Genomic DNA, 19899 nt, shown 5'->3' with positions numbered 1-19899 from the left:
AAACAAAAAGCAAAAAAAACTCACAAAGAAATATATAAAGTGAATAGTCCTATATAAAACTAAAAAACTGAATTTATTGTTAAAAGCTTTCCCATTAAAAAAACCCTCCAGGACCAGATGGTTACATTAGTGAATTCCACCAAACATTTAAGTAAGAAATAACATCAACTGTATAGGAACTCTACCAGGGAACACAACAAGAAGATATACTTCCCAACTGCTTTTGAGGCTAGTAGCCTTCCCTGATAACAAAACCAAATGAAAATGATACAAGAGAAAAGTCCTAACCGAATTTCTCAGGAACAAAGAAACAAGTATCTTCAGAAATATTAGCAAATTAACCTAGCAATATATAAAATGCACAATGTGTCACAACAAAATAGAATTTATCTTAGGAATGCAAAGCTGTTCAATATTCAAAAATCAAGAAACTACACCAACAAATAAATGTAAAAACTCATATATAATAACCTCAAAAACTATTTGCAGGAAAAAAAGTATTGGCAAAATTAAACATACATTCATGATTTTTAAGTCTCTTAGAGCAAACTAAGTATGAACGGTAACTTCCTCAACACAGTAAATGGCAAAACAGAAATACAAGGGAACTTCCTTAACCTGATAAAGTGATAACAGGCATATACAATAAACCAATAGCTAACATCCTACTTAATAGCCAAAGACAGAATGCTTTCATCTAAAATTAGGAAAATGGAAGGTTGCTAGGTGGCTCTACAGGTTAAGTGTCAAACTCCTGATTTCAGCTCAAATAATAATCTCAGCGTTGTGAGATCCAGCCCCAAGTGGGGGGTCCATGCTGGGTGTGGCGCTTGCTTGGGATTCTCTCTCCCCTTCTGCCTTCTCATGCACTATCTCACAAATAAATAGATAAATAAAAATAAAATTGGGAGGGGCGCCTGGGTGGCTCAGTGGGTTAAGCCGCTGCCTTCGGCTCGGGTCATGATCCCAGGTCCTGGGTTCAAGCCCCACATCGGGCTTTCTGCTCAGCAGGGAGCCTGCTTCCTCTCTCTCTCTCTGCCTGCCTCTCTGCCTACTTGTGATTTCTCTCTGTCAAATAAATAAATAAAATCTTTAAAAAAAAATAAAAATAAAAAAAAAAAATAAAATTGGGAGTAAGGAAAGGATGTCTGCTCACCATCCCTATTTAATAGCATAACTGGTGCAGTAAGGCAAGAAAAGGAAATAAACTGTGTATACATCAAAAACAAGAAATAAAACTGCCTCTATTCACAAATATCATAACTACCTACATATAAGTTCATTATTTTAAAATACCGTATTCCTACATATGAATGAGCAATCAAAAACTGAAATTTTTAAAATCACTTAAAATAGTACCAGGAAACATTAAATGTACTTAACTAAAAATCTAGCAAAATGTGTGTAAGATCTGCATGCCGAACACTACAAAACGGTAATAAGAAAATAAAAGAATGAACGATACACCAAGTTCAAGTTTTGAAAGACTCAATACTACTGACAATTCTCCCTAAATCAGTCTGTAGATTAATGCAATCCCAACAAAATCTCAGATTTTATTTGACAAACTTACTGTAAAATTTATGTAGAAACAAAAGAGAACTAATAGTTGAAACAATTAAAAAAAAAAAATTTGGAGGGCTCACATTACCTGATTTCTAATCCTAAAATAAAGCTATAGTAACAAAGGCAGAAGTAACTGGCGGAAGGGATAGACACATAATCACCAAAACAAACTAGGGGAAGAACTATTTTTTTTTTTTTTTATGATTGTATTTATTTATTTGACAGAGAGACAACAGGAGAGGGAACACAAGCAGGGGAAGCAGGAGAGGGAGAAACAGGCTTCCTATCTCTGCCAAGCAGGAAGCTCCATGCGGGGCTTGATCCCAGGACCTTGGTATCACAAGCTGAGCCAAAGGGAGACACTTAACAACGGAGCCACCCAGGCGCCCCAGGGGAAGACCTATTTTTGACCAAAGTAGAAAGCATTTAATGGAGAAAGAATAATCTTTTCACAAATGGTTGCTCAAAATTTTGTGGACATCCATATTAAAACAAACAAACAAACAAACAAACAAAAAACCCCCCACAAAAAAACCTCTGCCCACATCTCTTAACATAAACATAATTTAACTCAAATAAAACATCCAGAAAAAAAAAACTGAGACGCTGGGCTTAGCAAAAACATCTCAAAAGCATGATTGATAAAAGGAAAAATGAACAAACTGGACTTTATCAAAATTTGAAACTTATGTTCTGCAAAAGACACTGTTAAGAGAAGGAAAAAAGTCAAGCTGCAGACTAGGGAAAATATTTGCAAAACAATACCTGATAAAGAATTTGTATCTAAAATATATAATTCTCAAAACACAGTGAACAACTACTGTGCACCAAGGGACACAATCCAAAGAGAAAAAAGGCAATCCACGAAATGACAAAAATATTTACAAGCCATATGTCTGCAAAGGGGTTAATATTCAGAACATATAAGGAATTCCTACAACTCAACAACTAAAAACAACCCAATTAAAAGTGGGCAAAAGATTTAAATACATTTTACCAAAGAAGATCTGTGGATGAGAGGCACACAGATACTGAAAATCCTTAGTCTTTAGAGAACTGCAAAGCAAAACCACAATGACACACTACACACCTATTAGAATGGCTAAAATTATGGGTAAAAAAAACCTTGATAATTTCAACTGTGATAAAGATACAAAAGCAACAAAACTCTTATATACTGTTAGTGGAGATATAAAATGGTATGGACAGTTTGGCGGTTTCCTATAAAGTTAAACATTCACTTACCATAAGACCCAGACCAAGTCCATTCCTAAGTATTTACCCAGGAGAAATGAAAAGTATCTTTATACAAAAAACCATACACTAGGGGTACCTGGGTGGCTCAGTGGGTTAAAGCCTCTGCCTTCGGCTCAGGTCATGATCTCAGGGTCCTGGGATCGAGCCCCGCATCGGGCTCTCTGCTCGGCGGGGAGCCTGCTTCCCCCTCTCTCTCTGCCTACCTCTCTGCCTACTCGTGATCTCTCTCTCTCTGTCAGATAAATAAATAATATAAAAAAATCTTAAAAAAAAAAACCATACACTAGAACAGAAATATTTATAGTCACTATAAACTGCAAATAACCCAAATTATTCTACATTCATAAGGTGCCATGATACTCAAACAGTAAGAAGGAACTAAAAATAACAACAGAGAAACTATTGATACAAGCAACTTCATGGAGAAATCTCAAATGCATTAGGCTGAGAGTGTATGAAACCAGTCTCAAAGGCTATGTATTGTGGATACATACATACCGTATGAGTTCCCTTACATGGCTGTGTGAAAGGTAATGTATAGAACAGAAAACACACCAGTGGCTGCCAAGTGCTACAGGGAGGGAACAAGGCTGACTACAAACAGTACAAGAGAAAGTTTCAGGTGATGGGACAGTTCTATACTGTCTGGCTGGTGGTTACATGACTATATGGATCTGTCAAACTCAGAACTGTATACTAAGAGTTTTACTATATGCAAATTAGACCAGTAAAAGCAATAAAGGTATTAAGAAAATAAATTTAATGTGGTAAAATACACAATACCAAGTTATATTACAACCAATTAAACAATTATAAGGTATGAAGTTATTTTACAACATGTTTAAACTGATTAAATATTCTACTATCTATTAGCACATTTCAGAGTTGGGCCATATTTTAGCCTTAAAAATTAAAAGTTAGGGTCATTATTACTTAACAGTTTCTTTTAACCACTTAGGGATACATAAAGAAAAAGTCAACTATATCTTATTTGAAATCACTGGGTTTTTTTGTTCTTTTTTTAAGATTTTATTTACTTGAGAGAGAGAGTAAGGCATATAGCATAAGCTGGGGGGGTGGGGTGTGCCAGGGGTGGAGAGGCAGAGGGAGAAACAGACTCCCCACTGAGCAGGCAGCCCTACTCAGGGCTCAATCCCAGGACCCTGGAATCCTCACTGTTTTTTAATAATTAATTTACCCATTATCTATTATATACAGATTCAAACATTCACAAGATAATCATGAGTGGAGTTCAGGAACATAATTTACCTACATCTTGCCACTTTCCTAGTAATGGACACAGCTGGTAGAAACAGTACTGTGAAGTACTTAAATATTCTCTAATCTCAGGGTGCCTGGGTAGCTCAGTTCACTAAAGCAACCAATTCCTGATTCAGCTCAGAATCATGATCTCAGAATCATGGGATGGAGGCCCATGTCAGGCTCTGTGCTGAGCATGGAGCGCTAAAGATTCTCTCTCTCCTTTTCCCTCCCCAACTCCCATTCATGCACGAACTCGCACGCGCTCTTCTCTCAAAAAACAAACAAAAAAATTCTCTAATCTCCTTCTATTCATTCTTTTTTTTTTCTTCCTTCTATTCATTCTTTAAGGGGAAGAGCAATCAGAAGACAGAAATGGGGAGAGTTATGGGGGCGGTTACTTCACAGGTGCCATTAGCCCATTTTAAATCTGTGAAAACCCAGGCTTTAGTGGTGGGTTAGATCACTTGCCCATTCCTAAAGGAAAAGAGGAAGCACTAGGATTCAAATTCAGGACAGTCTCACTTCAGAGCTCCTACTCTTACCTAGCTTACTATGTGCTCTCTGTCCATCTGCAATTGCTTAAGCAACAGCTTGAGTCTACATGTTTCAAATCAAGAATATCTTTTAAGATTTTACTGCTCACACAACCTGGTTTGATTTTAAACCCCAAGCCTAAAATACATGCACATATACTCAGAAAGGTTGAAGCAGTTTACAATTCATAACAACATACAACGTCTTTTATCTGATGCTTCAAATTTTTTAAAGTCACTTAATATCATACTCAGGAATAAAAAAAGCAAACACACAAATAACCACCAAAAGGATATATGAAAAAGTAATCATGTTCACTTTTAACCTTAATAAAGAATTTATTGCAACTCTAAATTTTAAACAAAGGAATATAGAAAAGTTTTTCCCCTTTCTTCCAACTTCCTGACATCTGGCTTTCCTCTATTGTTTTCCAAAGCTGCCAGTATCCTGAGTTATACACAGATTATTTACTGCAACAGAAACTTACCCTGTGAAGCGTCACTGTGTGTTGTTCCCATATAGCTGTTTCCTCCATTGCTGTGTTCTGATAAAGGAAAAGAAAAACAAATCATTTATTTTTTAAGAAAATGTCTTTAATAAAATGACAACATCCAGCAATCTGCACACTGAAATACCACAATACATATATTAATATTGGATATTCTGAAAGTTCAATAATGATGGAAGGTTTTTTGTTTGCTTTTGTTTTTGTTGTAAGAGACAGGAAACTACACAGGAACTTCCTTTGTTTTTAACTTAATTTGGACAGATGCTGCTCTATATTCATTTCATGCCAGCTGAAATCAGTATCCAAGGTAATTCTGTAACTTTATACTTAACATCAGATAGAAAAGAAGTAAAGTTGGAATAGCACTACTTTAAAATATCTGATGACACACAAAACATTTTAAAAAGCATTCCTTACACTGCACAAAGGAAGGAAAAGTCAAATACCTCTGAACTCAGTAATTATAAATATACATGTTACAGGAAACGAGATAAGACCATTAAATAGGTTTGGACGTTGCTTGTTTTAAAATCACACAGTTAAGCACTACTGTTCCACCTAGTTTCAGTTTTGCTACAGAATTACCTTCTCAAGCTCTGCCTATAACCTAAGGAAAAAAGGTTTGTTCTAGTGTATGTATCACGTACACACATGCATGCACATATAGACAAAACAAAAAAAGCAAAACAAATAACTACAAAATACCCCATGAGTAACCATAAAATTATAAGAACACCAGGTGCAACTCAGGAACTACTCAAACCAGAATATAGTTCAGGTTCACCTCCTGTTAAGAACCTCTTTCTTGAGAGGAAATAAGTTAACTATCCAAGGCATCAGCACTAAAGAATTAAAAAAATTTTTCTTAGAAACTGGGCTAATTGTTCTTAAAGGCTTAAGTAATTGAGTCTCATTTCATGGAACTAGGGTACTAAAAATATACTATATTTACAAACAAGAAAGATTTAAAAAAAAAAAAAAATGGCCTTTCCAGGATTAACAAAAGGCAGGGTGGAAGAGGAAAATGCTGAGCAGGACATTCTCTGAACATCACAGGTTACCCACTGTTACAAACGCTGATTTCACAAGTGAGATCTGTTTTCTATTTCACTGCTGTCATTAGCATTGTGAGAATATGTCCATCAAGGTGCCATAGACCCATTTCTCCTTTCCCACAGCATCTTTAATCGAAGATTAATGCCACTTTAGAAAATGAATCCCTATAAAGAAAGTCTGCTTCCCTAAATTCAAAGCAACTAAATTAACTTTCCTGCCAGAGGAATAAGAGAGGAAGAGAAAGGATCTCTCTGTTCGCTCCCATAGATAAGAACTACCAACCTTACCAGAGTTTTGTTTCAATCTTCCAATCAAATGCAACAAAATCTCCCATTAATGAGACCTCTACTAGAAACAAAGCTATTTTTTTTTCTCCACAAAAATTGACCAGGATTTAGTGTATTAAAAAAAATTCCTCCATCAATGTGAAGCGATGATATGAGTAATTCTGCTAAACATCGAGAGTCCTACTAAAATATACATGATAAAAATATCTGCAATAATTGCCAGTTTGTCCAATCTTAGCCGACTTATTAAAAATGAGAACTGCTTGCATAGCTCTAAGCTCATCTTTTCTTGATCCACTTTAACCAGTGGCATTGCTTCATTGCCTTTTTAATCTCTTCCTTATCAGTGCAAAGGAAAGTGATTTGACAACAGGCAAATAAGTACCTTGAAAGCACCCTCTTTGGTATGTAGCAGTTAATCATCCTCCATATGATTTTAAGGACCACAGTTTTCCATTTTGTAAATGAATACTAATCAAATGAGGAAATTAATTTAATGTTAAGGAGGGAAAAGCAGGTTATGAAACTGCTTATACACTGTTACCCTAATTATGTTTAAACACGAGTAGTAAAAGGAAGGCTGCAAGGATACAAAATGTTAAAAATGATCATCTTCAAAGGGAAGGGATTATGAGTAACATTTTTTCATCAGGTATTTTATCTTTTTTGCTTTCCTCTCTTCACTCCTTATCAGATAATTTTATTTTAAACCACATTCACCAAATCCCCTTTGAAACTTCAAATATCTATTTTTAACTGTTTTAGGAAACCAAATAGTATTTAAGATTATTTTTTTATTGTTAATTATACGAAGTATTTATTCTACTGTTGGTAAGGGATCTAATACATTAAGGTCTTAATGTACAAGCTTCAAGAGAAGTGCAATAACAGAAATTTATTGTTTGGGTAAGGGAAAAACAAAAAATACTAAAACAATTGTTCTCAGCATTCCAATCAAAATGGATACGTCTCTTCGATGAAGGAATTAGAAAAGTACACATCTCAACTACCTCAAAGGCTTCCCAAGAAAGGGTAATGTAATAGCTCATAGCTCACTTCTCTTTTAAAGCCAAACATAGCCTTATTAGCTTAATTTATCACAAGAGAAACTTTATGTCATACAGGAAGGTAACAGAGAATGAAACATTAAAAAAGGATTTAGTTAGGCTCTTGACCAGCACATTAATCCAATTGAATCCATAATATTATACCTTGCCAATCCTATCACTTAAACCACAAAACAACAACAACAACAAAATGTCATCCCAGTTTAAATCATGAAGCAAGTCCTCCTTCTCTACTCTCTAGCCTTTGGTTTCCTTCAGTGGCAGAAGCAGCAAAATTCTATTCATAGCTGTTTGTATAATAACTATGCAGACCTTATGAGGAGTTCTGAATGAACAGAGAAGTGAAGAGATGAACAAACAGATTTGTGATAATGCAAAGACAGTAAAATATAATGGTAGACTCTTACTTGTCAACATTCAAGCATCCACTGTAAAATTCTTTCAACTCTGCTTTGTTCGAAAATGATCATCTCTCTCTCAAGTAAATAAAATCTTTAAAAAAAAGAAAATGGCCATAATAAAATGGGGGTGGGGGGGCTTACAATAAATCACTCAGAAACTGAAGGCTAAAACTGATATAAAACAATAAAACAGTTTTTATACTAATAAATCAAACACTATTTTCATAAGCACTGCAGAAAGAAAAAAATGTTCATTAATGACAGAACTTTGATACTTCAGAAAAGGGGAAACAGAGGATTTCCTTTTGCAAGAATACCTATGAATACCTTACATTTTCACTGTGATCCCTTTTGTAGTGTTTTATCAAGTTCATGTATCACCTATTCAAATAAATGATTGTTAAAACTCAACATCCTTATTTTAAACTTGCTTCTCATTTCTTATTAAAAAGAAAAACAGTGAATAACTGCATAACTTGGACAAGGATCTGGTAAATCTATAGTCTCATTCCCCCAGGGAAAAGTGTTACTCTTATAAGCACAATTCCAGCACTATTATTCCCTAGTAACCTGGAACGATGCTGTTGAAAACAGAAAATGAACTAAACCAGAGATACTGAGATCGGAGTCCAAATCTTTCATAGATAGGTGACCTTCATTGTCCTTACCTGTAAAATTAAAGAACTGGATAAAATTATCTCAAGTAAAAGGTCCTTTCTGGCTCCAAAATTCTATTAAAATGTAATTCTAGTTGCAGTCCAATTTTAATTCCAATTTCAAAGAAGCTGCATATTCAATAATTAGTAAGGTATTACAGGCATCAAGAGTGATTGCAATTCATGACTACTGGATTCTGAGTTCTACGTACATTTCTAAGTCAGCATCAACTGACTAGAATCACAATTTCTGAAGAAGCAAAAAGCTGCATTTCAGAATCTGCCAAGAGTTTGTTTGGTTTCTTTGTTCTAAGCTCCAGCTGGCAAAGACACTACTCAGATCACCAACTCTGAAGGGATTCCTGCCAAAACTTCAGATCCCAATTCTAGGCAGTTCTACTGTGCTTTAGGGCTGATTACAGATCAAATGCGGAAAAGGCAGGAAGACACAAGAACTGACAAAACAAGATGAACCTGTAACTGAAATAAAACCAAATCCAAAATAGAATAAAATAAGGTAACTGTTCTAAAAATGAAGGAAAATCTTAGTTCCTAAACATTATCTAGATAGAGACCAAGATTCATAGTTAAATTTTACCATCTTACGGATGTTATTTTAAAAGCAACCCATTTATTTATTCACTCATTCATTCCACAAACATTTACCAGATATGCTAAGCATTGTGGAGGCCAAAAATAGATACCTCTTTCTCCCTAAAAGGCTCAAGGAGAAAGTTTATAACATTACATAAATGGTGTAAAAGAAAATGATTCTGCCTATTGAAGATCAGAGACAGAGTCCCAGAGAAAGCAATATTCAAGTTCAAGCTTGGAGAATGACCAGTTAAAAGCACTGGAGAGAGATGTTTCAATGGAAACATCACATCAGCAAGGTTGTTGATGCTGCACATAAAGCTGCCTTTGAGATGGCTGAGCTGTACAATTAGTGGAAGAGGAAAGGGTAAAAAGAGAAGCTGCAAAACTGCCATTACAACAGGCCTTGTAATATAATGTTAAGGACTTGAAACTCAATGGGAAAACACGAAGGAATTTCAGACAATCACATGACATAGCCCGACCTCATTCTGAAGGCTGTTCTGCAGAAGATGGATCTGAGGCAGACCTGTCGGAAAATTTAAGTGGAAAGAGGGTAAGTTAAAGATGGCAAGAGGTTTCTGAATGGGGCAGCTGAGTAAAAAGCAGGAAGAAAAGATTAAAATTCAGTTTTAGACATCCTCAATTGAAGGTACCTGTGGAACCATCCAAGGAGAGACACAGGCAGTAGAGGGCTGGATATACAGGGCTGAAGATCAAGAGTGAGATCTGAAGTAGATAAGGATCTAGAAGTAATCAATGAAGTAGTTTTGAACCCTCTCGAAAAGATCCAATTACCCAAGGGCTAAGATGACCCTGTGGATTACAAGTATTTTAGGGGGAAAAAGGAAAAAAGGAAGAACCAAAGGAACCTGAAAAGGAACCAGTGAGGATACGAGAAAATCAATGAGCCTAATACAAAATACTGTTCAGAGATTACACCAAAATAAAGTATAAAAATGGAAGACATCACAAAAGAATAAAATTTCCAGGGGCACCTGGGTGGCTCAGTCCTTAAGTGTCTGCCTCTGGTTCAGGTCATAATCTCAGCATCCTGGGATCAAGCCCCATATCCAGCTCCCTATTCAGCGGGGAACCTGCTTCTCCCTCCCAAGCTCCCCCATACTTGTGTTCCCTCTCTTGCTATCTCTTAAATAAATAAAATCTTTAAAAAAAAAAAAAGGAACAAAATTTCCACATATTTTATAAACTGTTGGACCTTTAAATATTAAATATATACCTAGACTGGCTTACTCAGTACTCTCTCTTAAATGAGGCAGCATGCTGAACACTCTTCGCAGCTTGTTGTCCTCCACTAGGAAAATCAAGTGGTGCTCTCTCTCTGGGGTCCTTGTGTGAGCAGAACTACTACACTGAATAATTTCGGAGTTCTTCTGCTCTCTGGAGTGCTTTTGTTTTGTTTTGAGTGCTTTTCCACGCAAAATAAAATGCAGTATTATCTACTGAGATCAGGTTGAGCCAAGAACTTAAAAGTACAACCTAAGTTTTAGTGAATAAAACAGATGACCCCTGCCCTCCTTGACCGTTCAAGTATTTAGTTTCAATTGTGATCACTGCTGTACAAATCAAGTACAAAGAAAAAGACTAGAGTACGCATTAAAAGGTAGGGAAAATACATATTTGGATTAACCTGAAGGGCTGCCATCAAAATAGAGATGTCCAAGAGCTAATAAAAAAGATAAATCTAAAGTCAAATGAAGAGAGGTCTTCGGAAACACTCAGGGATTCAACAAACTTCTCAAATACAAGTTAAGAACTCATTAAGCTTAAGAATTCAAATAATGATCAAAATAAAAGTGTAGCAACTGCAGGATGACAGTCTCAACAGAAGGTAAGTAAATTTAGTACCTAACACCTCACTACAGTCAATACCAGTTAAATTTTCAACTACTTTATTCTGTCCACTCCTTGGTTGGCAATTTAGGAGACAAATGATGATAAATATGATTAGAAAACATTAAAATACAAATTTATAAATAATTCACTCTATTTGCCACTGCCCTTGGGTCAATGTCTTTGAAAGGATATCAGCTTAACTAAATTACCATTATACGTACATTAAACATTGAGAAATTCTTATCAGGGACAGTTATAGGCACTACAGAAAACTTTGAGTGCTTTCCAGTTTTCAAAAGTAAAACTATAATTAGGTTGAATCTTTCTTTTCTTTCTTCTCTCTTTTCCTTTTTTGGGTTGACATTTTGTAATGGCTTGAAGATGGATAAAAGACTTTTCAAATTCCAGATAGAAAAGGAAAAGGGGTTGGGGTGGCAGGGATGACTGAGTGTATCTTTTTATGTAGCTCCAGCTCTCAGAACCACAATATTGTTTCACCAGATACATATCCTTCTCATAAAAAAAGAAGAACAAACAAACAAAAAAACAAATAAAAAGTATAAACATTAAAATAAAAGTATGGGGGTGGGGAGAGTACTCAAAATGGAATACAAACAGTAACAAAGAGCCTAACTCTATTACAAATGAATAAGGTAACCAGATGAAGGTGGCAGGTAAAAAGAGAACTGTCACCAAAAAAAAAAAAAAAAAAAAAAAGTAACTAACTGTGGAAAACAGTATCCTGGCTGAATGCTGGAAGGTCAAAGACAAAAAGAACACAAAGAAATTCCGTAGCTGAGTTAGGAAGTCTTTCTCTCCTGGAAGTATGGGTATAAGTTTGAAACTATTTTGTATATATACTAGAAGTGAACCAAGTAGTAAATACTTTATAAATAATGAGCACTGGGTTTCTACTGCTGAGAGAAAAAATTACAAGAAAAGGAGGAAGGCTAAAATGAACTCCATGAAACTGGAATCTGAGGTATTAGCATAAACCCATGGTTTTAGACATATATACAGATACATAACTATGTAGCTATGCAGAGATTATTATATACCTGTCTGTTCTCTAGCTCTGTCTGCTGAAAAAGCCTGAAAGAAAGCAGGCCAAAACAAACAAACAAACAAACAAACAAACAAAACAAACAAATCCCAACTACAACGAGCACAACTGTCATGGAGATCTCAATTTCTAAATACTATCCTTTAATAAAACCAACCAAGATTCCTTGGAGAAGTAGTTGGCTTCAAGGTGAAAATATGTAAGATAAACCGGGAACATCATGTGATACCAGAAATTAAGGGACTGCTCGAAAAAAAAAGGGATGTTTGTCCAAAGAACATAGCAACCGACCTGAAGGAGTTCTAATGGCCAACACAGGAATAACTTGAGCAGCAAATTAAATAATGATAGTATTAGATTTTAAACCATTGAATAAAATAGATATTCATGAGTCCATACCAATATAATCAAATAAATAAATGGGAAATGAACAGCACTCCTTTCTTTTCAATTAACAAATATGGAAAGAAAAAGGGAAATAAAATTATCATCAAGCAAACCCCACAAATGAGATAGGATGGCAGATGAGATCCACCATAGATGCTAAAATTAGTGGATGAAAAGTTTGAGAACAGGATTAGCACATCCTCAAATTATCTCCTCCAAAATATTTATCAATTATAAAAATATAGTAACTTTACAGTGGAAAAATGCCACCTTAAACAAGTGATTAAGGTAAATACAAATAATACAAATCAACATCATGAACCCATTGATATCAATCTGAATACAATCTGTAGCTTAATATTATTTTATCAACGTTAATTTATTATCCCTGGTAACTACTCTGTGGTCATATAAAATGTTAAAGGGAATGTGATGAGAGATATAAGGAAACTAATATTTTTTAAACTTTCCTCTAAGTTCAAAATAAAGAAGTTTTAAAAAATCTTTTTGATTTTTAAATAAGATACATAAAAAACCAGGATAAATAACAAAGCACTCAATGGAAAATAGACCAAATATGCAGATATAACACATCACATTTCTTTAAAATCAGCCTTCTTACTTCACCTTAAACCCTAAAACTATTTTTTTTTAAAAGATTTATTTATTTAAGAGAGAGAGAGAGAGAGTCCACATGTTGGGGGGAGGGTGCAGGGAGGGCGCACACGCTGGGGAGGGCAGAGGAAGAAAATCTTCAAGTAGATTCCCCACTGAGCACAGAGCCCCAAGCTGGGCTGGATCTTACCACCCATGAGATCATGACTTGAGATGAAACCAAGAGTTGGATGCTTTTAGGCACCCTCCTAAAACTATTTTAAATGAATCACAAAATGTCTAAGGCACAAAAGGTGACAAGCTATGTTTCAACTGGTAAGCCTCCCTGAGACACACTGTTCAGGAAGCTCCCTCCTGCTTCTAAGACCAGGCATCTTGAGGCTGAAAATCTTACCACTAATGTAGCAATAGTAATTGATCAAGGTTCAATCAACGGCAAGGAAGTAAATACAATGCAACAAAGAGCAACATCACTAATTTTCATGTAAAACTGGGTTTTTAATGTAATGCTAATTGCGGATACATAAAAGCTTAATAAACTTGATCGTTGTCAAAAAATAAAAAATAACCTGCTATTATCTATATATCCAACATAGTCTTCATATCCAGAACACACAGAGAATTGCTATCAATAAAGACAGCCCAATAGAACTGATGTGCTAAAGGCTCAAAGAAGAAACGTCACAAAAGAAGTTATCAAAATGGCCAATAAGCATGTAGGAAAAGTGCTATATTTCATTAATCAACAGAGGACTTCAAATTAAAAACACAATGAAATGCTACTAGACATTTACACATAAGCTAATATGAAAAAGAAAATATGAAGTGTTAGTGAACAATCTAATCAGAACTCACTACTAGTGGGAATGTAAACTGGTATAACTGCTTTGAAATCTGCCAGTATGCACAACACTATGATCACTGAACAAAAATGTGTACATTCACTACAAGAATATTCACAAAGGCACTATTCTGAATAACCAAAAGCCAAAAACAACCTAAATGCCATCAGGAATAAAAGAGAAAACCATTGCACTCAGTGCAATATTACGGAGCCACGAAATGAATAAAGTACAACAAGCAATACAGATGATTCTCACAATGTTGTTCAAGGAACAAAAGAAGCCAGACATTAAGAACACATACTGTATGTTTCCATATGAGAGTAATAACAGATTAAAAAAAAAAAAAAACCACTACAAAAGAAAAACAACCCGGGATGGGAGTGGGGGTGTGGGGGGAGGGACTAGCCCTATCAGTTAAAGTTCTCTTAATTAAGACATACGATAAGGGTTCTATTAGGAGAAGTGTGATACATGATTAGAAAAACAGATCAGTGGAACACAATGGAAAATCCAGAAACAGACCACCAAAATAAATGGCAGATTAGGATATGAGAAAGTTAACATCTCAGATTGCTGGTGTAAAGGATGTACTTGTTAATAAAATGGTGCTGGAACAACTAGTCAGTCATTTGGAAGAAACATAAAATTAGATCTATATTTCACCATGCACAAGAATGAACTCCAAAAGAATTATAGATCTAAATGTAAAAATAGTATTCTATATAAATACTAGAAGAAAACTCAAGTGAATTCCTCTTTGAAGTTTTGTTTTTTGTTTTTTTGTGTTTTTTTGACAGAGAGAGAGAGAGAGAGCAGCAGTAGCAGCAGCACCAGCAGCTGAGGAAGAGCAAGAAACAGACTCCCCACTGAGCAGAGAGCCTGACGTGGGACGTGATTCTGGGACCCCGGGATCATGACCAGAGATGAAGGCAGATGCTTAACCAAATGAGCCACCTGGGTGCCCCAAGTGAATTCCTCTTTAACGGTGATGTAGCAAAAAGCTTTCTAACCATAACTCAGTCCTTAGGAAGTAAAATAAATCTGGGTACACAAAAAATAAAAAGTATCTGCATGACCAACACACACACAATACCATCAATAGTCTTAAGACAATGAACAACCTAGGAGAAAATACTAGCAAAAATACACCACAAAGGGCTAATAGTCTAATACGTAAAGAAATAAACTACTGGGGGAAAAAGAAAAATTTTAAAAAGGAAACAAGAAAAATAGTTCACACACAAAAAATATTAAAATGGCCCTCAAATATTTCCAAAAATGTTCAAACTTACTCACAGAGGAATGGAAATCAAAATAACCCCAAGATACTACTGTTCACCTATCAAACTGGCAAAATTTTAGAAGTATGACAACACAGTCTGTTCACAAGACTGTGGGGATACAGTTCCTCTCATAACTTTCTAATGAGAATACAAATTAGTACTGTCTTTGGGGAGGGAACTTGGCAATACCTAACAAAAGTAAACATGTATTTATTTTTTGACACAGAGATTCTACTTCTAAGATACATCTCCAACAATGGAATATACATATGTACAAGGTCATTTGTTGTAGCAATGTTGTAATTGCAAATACATACTGGCAACAACCTAAATGACCATATATGGGATAGTGGATGAAAAAATTATGGTACATCCGCAATAGGAGTATTATGCAGCTATAAAAAAATGGTGATCTCTATGAAGTGATATGGAACAATTTCAAGGACATACCTTTAAGTGAATAAAGTACAAGAATACAGTATGCTACCCTTCATGTAAGAATGAAGGGAATATAAGATTATACCCAGGTACCTGTTTCTCTGTGCAAAAGAAATACAGAAATCATAAACGAGAAACTAAAGAAATTACAAGGTAAGCAGGAAAGAGGTGGAAAGAAAAAGAAAATGGGTTGGGGTGGTAGGAATGAGGAAGAATTAACACCTCTGAGCATATTTTTTTGTATAGCTTTGAACCATAGTAATGTTTCAGATACCCCAAAATAATAAATAATCAAAATCAACCAGAAAGAGGTAGGTGGTAATGGTGGTGATCTTGGAGGTGGGACCCAAAACAGAATACAAACACTTAACCAATAAACCTATTTCAAATGAATACCACAACTCAAGAGGATGGGGAAGAAGAACATTAACCTAACGTGCCTGTCTAGATGTAACTGCTGGAAGGTCCCCAGAACAACATGACCACAGTACCAATGGGCAGAGAGATCCTGGTTTCTAAACTCCATTCTCCAATTAAAGGATCAGGTCTCCTTGGATAAGAAAGTGAATCTAGGGTTAGGGCAGGGAAAATAAACCATGAACACCTGTACCAAGAAAATAAGAAGTGCTCAAAGTAGGACTTCCAATGGCCAAAGCTATAACACTGTGAGCAACAAAATTAACACTAATACTAATTGACTGTAATCCATGGAATAAATTATTTGTGAACGCATACAGATATAAATAACCAAATAAATAAGCGAAGAAGGGTTAGCTCTTCCTTACAGAGAAATTTCTTTTAACAAATGAAGAGAAAATAAAAGAAACAGACCAGACATACTTTCTCCTGACATGAAGCACTGAGAAAGACAAGCCATTATGTCTGTGGTCTTTTCAAAAACGTATAATCTCAATCAAATTGTGAGACATCATACAAACCCAAACTGAAACATTCTAAAAAATGACCACTGTTCAAAGTGTCAAGGTTGTGAAAGACAAGGAAAGACAGAAACTAAAGGTACTGTCAGCTGCAATGGTAGTACTTTTGGTATATGTATGAAATAAAATGTTAAAATTAACTTCACTTCTCTAATTTTAACTTCTTGATGTGACTAATAAAAATTTTAAGTTACAGGGCTCCCTGCTCTGCAGGGAGTCTGCTTCTCCCTCTGATCTCTCCCCTCTCATGCTCTCTAATAAATAAATAAAATCTTTTAAAAAAAATTTTAAGTTACATGTGTAGCTCACATATTTCTCTTAGAGCTGCTCTGGCTCTAATCACCAATGAATGGGAAATACAAAGGGCGGAGAAATACCGCAACCACTGTGGGGAAGCAAGCATCAAGAAATTCTGCAAGGACCAACTATCCTGTTCCTCACCACTAAAACTACTAGGGGGATGGGGAGGAGAAAGACAGAGAGAGAGGGGAGAACCTTACAGTCCTTTTTTTTTTTTTTTTTTTAAGATTTTATTTTTAAGCAATCTCCACACCCCTCGTGGGACTTGAACTCACAACCCTGAGATCAGGAGTTGTATACTAGAGCATCCAGGTGCCCCAGGGGAACCTTACAGTCCAAGAGAATTAGGAGGTGCACCAAACAACCACACAGGAGGACCTTATCGGATCCTGATTTTTTAAAAAAAGACATTTAAAAAGCAAGTTCATACCTAATACAACTGGAAACTTTACATTGACTAAACACCGAATTTTGGATTTAGAATTTATTTTTACAGTGTGATAATGGTCATATCGTTCTTTTTTTAAAGAATTCTTATCTTTTAGAGATACATACTCAAATACTGGCAGATAAAAAAACAAGCCTGGTATTTCCTTCAAAATAAGGGGGGAGCTAGGATACAATGCATTCTAAGTATGGATAAAACTGATCATAATTTGTTAACCGTATCTGGTGATGGTAATGTGGGGCTTTTTATACTCTACACATACTTTTGTATGGATATGAAATACTTCCACTTTTAAAAAAAGGAAGATATCTTGAGGGGATTAGGAAATTTTTTTTTAGTTTTTCTTTAAATTCCAATACAGTTAACATACTGTGTAATAATAGTTTCAGGTGGGGGTGTCTGGGTAGCTCAGCCTGTGAAGCGTCTGCCTTCGACAAGATCATGACATCGGGATCTGGGATCGGGACCCGCACTGGGCTCCCCGCTCAGCCTGTAGCCTGGTTCTCCCTCTGCCTCTGCACTCCCCCCACCACCACCCCACTCATAGGCATTCATCTCTCCCCCTCTCTCAAATAAATGAATAAAATCTTTTTTAAAAAAATCAAAATGACTTGAAAAATATTAGTTTCAGGTGTCAACATAGCGATTCAACACTTCCATACAACACCTGGAGCTCATCACAAGTGCGCTTATTCCCAATCACTTATTTCATCCACGCCCATCCAAAACCGTCAGTTTGTTCTCTAGAGGTAAGAGTCTGTTTCTTGGTTTCTCTCTGGCTTTCTCCTCACCCCACCCTCTGCTTGTTTTGTTTCTTAAATTCCATATGAGTGAAATCATGTATTTGTCTTTCTTTGACTGGTTTATTTCCCTTCACATTATACTCTCTAGCTCCATCCATGTCCTTGCAAATGATAACCTTTACTTCTTTTTGATTACTGAGTAATATTCAATTATATATGTCTCACATCTTTATCCATTCATGAGATGATAGACACTTGGGTTGTTTCCATAATTTGGCTATTATTGATCATGTTGCTACAAACACTAAGGTGCACATATTCCCTTTGAATTAGTATTTTTGCATACTTTGGGTAAATATCTAGTAGTGCAATTGCAGGATCTTAGGGTAGTTCTATTTTCCACTTCCTGAAGAACCTCCATACTGTTTTCTAGAGTGGCTGCACCAGTTTGCATTCAGACCAACAGTACAAGAGGGTTCTTCTTTCTTCACATCCTTGCCAACACCTGTTGTTTCTTGTGTTCTTGATTTTACCCATTCTGACAGGTATGAAGTAGTATCTCATCATAGTTCTGATTTGCTTTTTCTTGATGATTAGTGATGTTAAGCATCTTTTCATGTGTCTTTTGGCCATCTGTAGGTGTTCTTTGTGTGTTTGTTTTTTTTTAATTTATTTGACAGAGAGAGATATCACAAGTAGGCAGAGAGGAAGGCAGAGAGAGAGAGGAGGAAGCAGGCTCCCTGCTGAGCAGAGAGCCCGATGTGGGGCTCGATCCCAGGACCCTGGGATCATGACCCGAGCCGAAGGCAGAGGCTTTAACCCACTTAGCCACCCAGGTGCCCCTTCTTTGTATTTTTTTAAGTTTTTCTTTAAATTCCAACAAGTTAACGTAACAGTGTAGTATCAGTTTCAGGTACACAATATAGTGATCCAATACTTCCATACAACACTTGGTGCTCATCCAACCAGTGCGCTCCTTAATGAGGGGACCAGAAATTAATTACTGATCTAGGAAAAGACCCAAACAAAGAATGCTACTACCAAGATGCCAGGCCAGTAAGTCAATTTTCCATGGGATGGCTACTTCTACTTCAGCAACTCCCTCCCTTCAGAGAGGAAAAACGCAGTTAGATCTGGAGATGCACTAGTACATTTCATTTCCAGGCTGGCTTTAATCTGGTCTATTACCAGTAAGTGAGTAACAGAGTATTTAAGAGGCCACTCTAAATCTAAGGAGGACATCGGATATTGATTAAATAACCAGCAGAAAGTAAGCACAAGTTGCCGTACGGTTACAAAGACAAAGTATACGGAGCTTAAAGGAGAGTTCTGACCTAATTTGGGGGCTCAGGACATGGTTCTTGAGGAACAGAACTGGAATGGATGCTTGGTGAATGAGGGATGAAGGTAGGGAAGCTTTCCCGGTGCAAGAGCCCTTGGGTCGGAAAAGGCCTTCTTTCACTCATTCAAATAATATTTAAGAGTTTATTATATCTTAGACACTGTGTTAAGTTCTGTGTTTATTCTCATGGAGTTTACAATCTGGTGGGAGGGAAAAAAAAATCACAACTTTATAATCGCAGGCTTAAATACTACAAAGGAAAGAAAAACAGTGTCTTAAGAGAACTCAGAGAAACTTGGCAGGAACTGCAACATCTACTAGGAACCAAAAAGGACAGCATAGTTTGAGAACACAGAGCAAGGAGGAGACAGATGCAAGATGAGGCCAGAGGAACAGGCAGGGGTCAAATAATCCAAAGACCTTAACGACCATAGTACGGATTTTGGTCTTA

At 36.1% G+C, this 19899-nt stretch overlaps 1 protein-coding gene across 11 annotated transcripts in view; it reads right to left on the bottom strand.

The window, feature by feature from the left end:
* Positions 1–19899, bottom strand: part of TJP1 (tight junction protein 1) — a 251152-nt gene that overhangs the window by 83268 nt on the left and 147985 nt on the right. For 10 of the 11 annotated variants that reach the window (XM_047735914.1, XM_047735915.1, XM_047735916.1 and 7 more), the window contains one exon: positions 5108–5164. In XM_047735914.1, the coding sequence (XP_047591870.1) occupies positions 5108–5164 (57 nt within the window). Of the gene's footprint in view, positions 1–5107; positions 5165–7945; positions 8031–19899 lie in introns of those variants that run through there. The other variant, XM_047735924.1, reaches the window with a different exon arrangement.

The sequence above is a fragment of the Lutra lutra genome, chromosome 7, assembly GCF_902655055.1.
Source record: "Lutra lutra chromosome 7, mLutLut1.2, whole genome shotgun sequence".
NCBI lineage: Eukaryota > Metazoa > Chordata > Mammalia > Carnivora > Mustelidae > Lutra > Lutra lutra.
Note: the sequence above shows the minus strand (reverse complement) of the source record. Positions and strands in the feature narration are given on the sequence as shown.